At 27.2% G+C, this 1,484-nt stretch overlaps 1 protein-coding gene across 1 annotated transcript in view; it reads right to left on the bottom strand.

Annotated features, from left to right (window-relative positions):
• The window catches only part of senju (UDP-galactose transporter senju), a 6,028-nt gene extending 4,556 nt beyond the window's left edge, over positions 1 to 1,472 (bottom strand). Inside the window, exons 1-5 of the mRNA XM_018019659.2 lie at positions 1,058 to 1,472; positions 607 to 721; positions 490 to 536; positions 121 to 260; positions 3 to 37 (exon numbers count right to left, since the gene is read on the bottom strand). Coding sequence (XP_017875148.1) covers positions 3 to 37; positions 121 to 260; positions 490 to 536; positions 607 to 721; positions 1,058 to 1,145 — 425 coding nt within the window. The 5' untranslated portion in view covers positions 1,146 to 1,472. The remainder of the gene's footprint in view (positions 1 to 2; positions 38 to 120; positions 261 to 489; positions 537 to 606; positions 722 to 1,057) is intronic.
• Positions 1,473 to 1,484: the final 12 nt, after the last annotated feature.

Raw genomic sequence — 1,484 nt, 5'->3', positions numbered from 1 at the left:
GCCATTGCTTCAAAGATAATTTTTTATTAAAAACAACCTGAAAGAAGATAACTGTTTTAAAAATAAATATTTTATTTTGTTTATATGCATCATAGTTAAGAAAAACTGGTATCAATATACCTGAAAAATAATTCCAGTCATAACAACACGGAACTGCAACAAAACATAATATGTAGTTGGATCGAATGCAGCCAAATTAATAAATGCCAAATTATTGTATAGGCAATACAGAAATGATGGTATCATATACAAGAACAGCACTGAAACAAAAAATTTAGTTATACTACCATAAGTTTAACACATGTTATCAAAGACAGTGATTGTGGACTTAAATATTTGATTATGGAACAGGAATTGTACTTCCTTTTATAGATATGTCCTGATAACATTCATCACATCTACAGACATGTGATTATAATTTGTTGACTACAATCGGTTTTAGAATATAATATTCATAAATATTATTCTCTTAAAGAAATATGTGTTTACCTGTTTTATTTTTAATTATTTCTTGATATAAACTTACAAAGGTATAGCTGAAAATGAAATAATTAAGTTTTTAAAGAGTCAAGACTAAGAGTAATAAAATTTAATTGTTCTACTTACTCTTTACAATAAAGTATTACAGAAGCTATCAACTTTAATACTTCAGTCATTAATACTACTAAAACAATATTGTATTCGTAATGACCATCTCTTTGAGACCAAGTTACAATAATACCTGTAATGACAATAATTATACTTTATCTTCCTGCTTAACTTGAGATAATAGAAAACAAATTTCAAAATATAATATATATCAGTTTAACGTATCACACAAATTTTCGTCAAAATAAAGAATATGTACGTAATTATACATATATAAAAAGCCGGTAAAATACACTCTGATTAAATATTAATAAAATATAGTTTCATACTATTTTTTGGTTTACTGCTCCCCTTATCATTAACATCAATGATTGTTCGTGTTTCCGTTATTTGACAAACATTAGTAAAGAAATCATACGTAAATAAATAGAACAGGCATAAAAGAACCTAACCACATTTATATACATACCTTGGCTTACAAAAAGAGTCATATAAGAAATAAAAATGACAGGACTCCATCTTCCCGGGAATAATTCTCCCCAATTGATGGATCCCATCTTTCGAATAATACTATTGCGTTGAAAACATTTATGTATAAATTTCAATAAATATATATGTTAGTTCCGGTCCTCAGAAGGTTGGATACAAACTGATGACAAACTGAAACTGATACCACCGATACTGCAATGCAGTACTTAACTTCATATCTCCATGATAATAGAATTTTTTATTCATGAATAACAGAACCGTGTTAAATCTTATTTATTGCTTATGTAACAGTTCTGAAGATAACATTCTTTTTTGTAATCACAGGTATACTAGGTAACGTATACTACACAGGACAATTTTATTAATTCGTTTACTTTATTCATGACGAATATGAAATGCTAAATGAT

Source organism: Ceratina calcarata, unplaced genomic scaffold (assembly GCF_001652005.2).
Source record: "Ceratina calcarata isolate Rehan_Ccalc_2016 unplaced genomic scaffold, ASM165200v1 scaffold2.2, whole genome shotgun sequence".
Lineage (NCBI taxonomy): Eukaryota > Metazoa > Arthropoda > Insecta > Hymenoptera > Apidae > Ceratina > Ceratina calcarata.
Note: the sequence above shows the minus strand (reverse complement) of the source record. Positions and strands in the feature narration are given on the sequence as shown.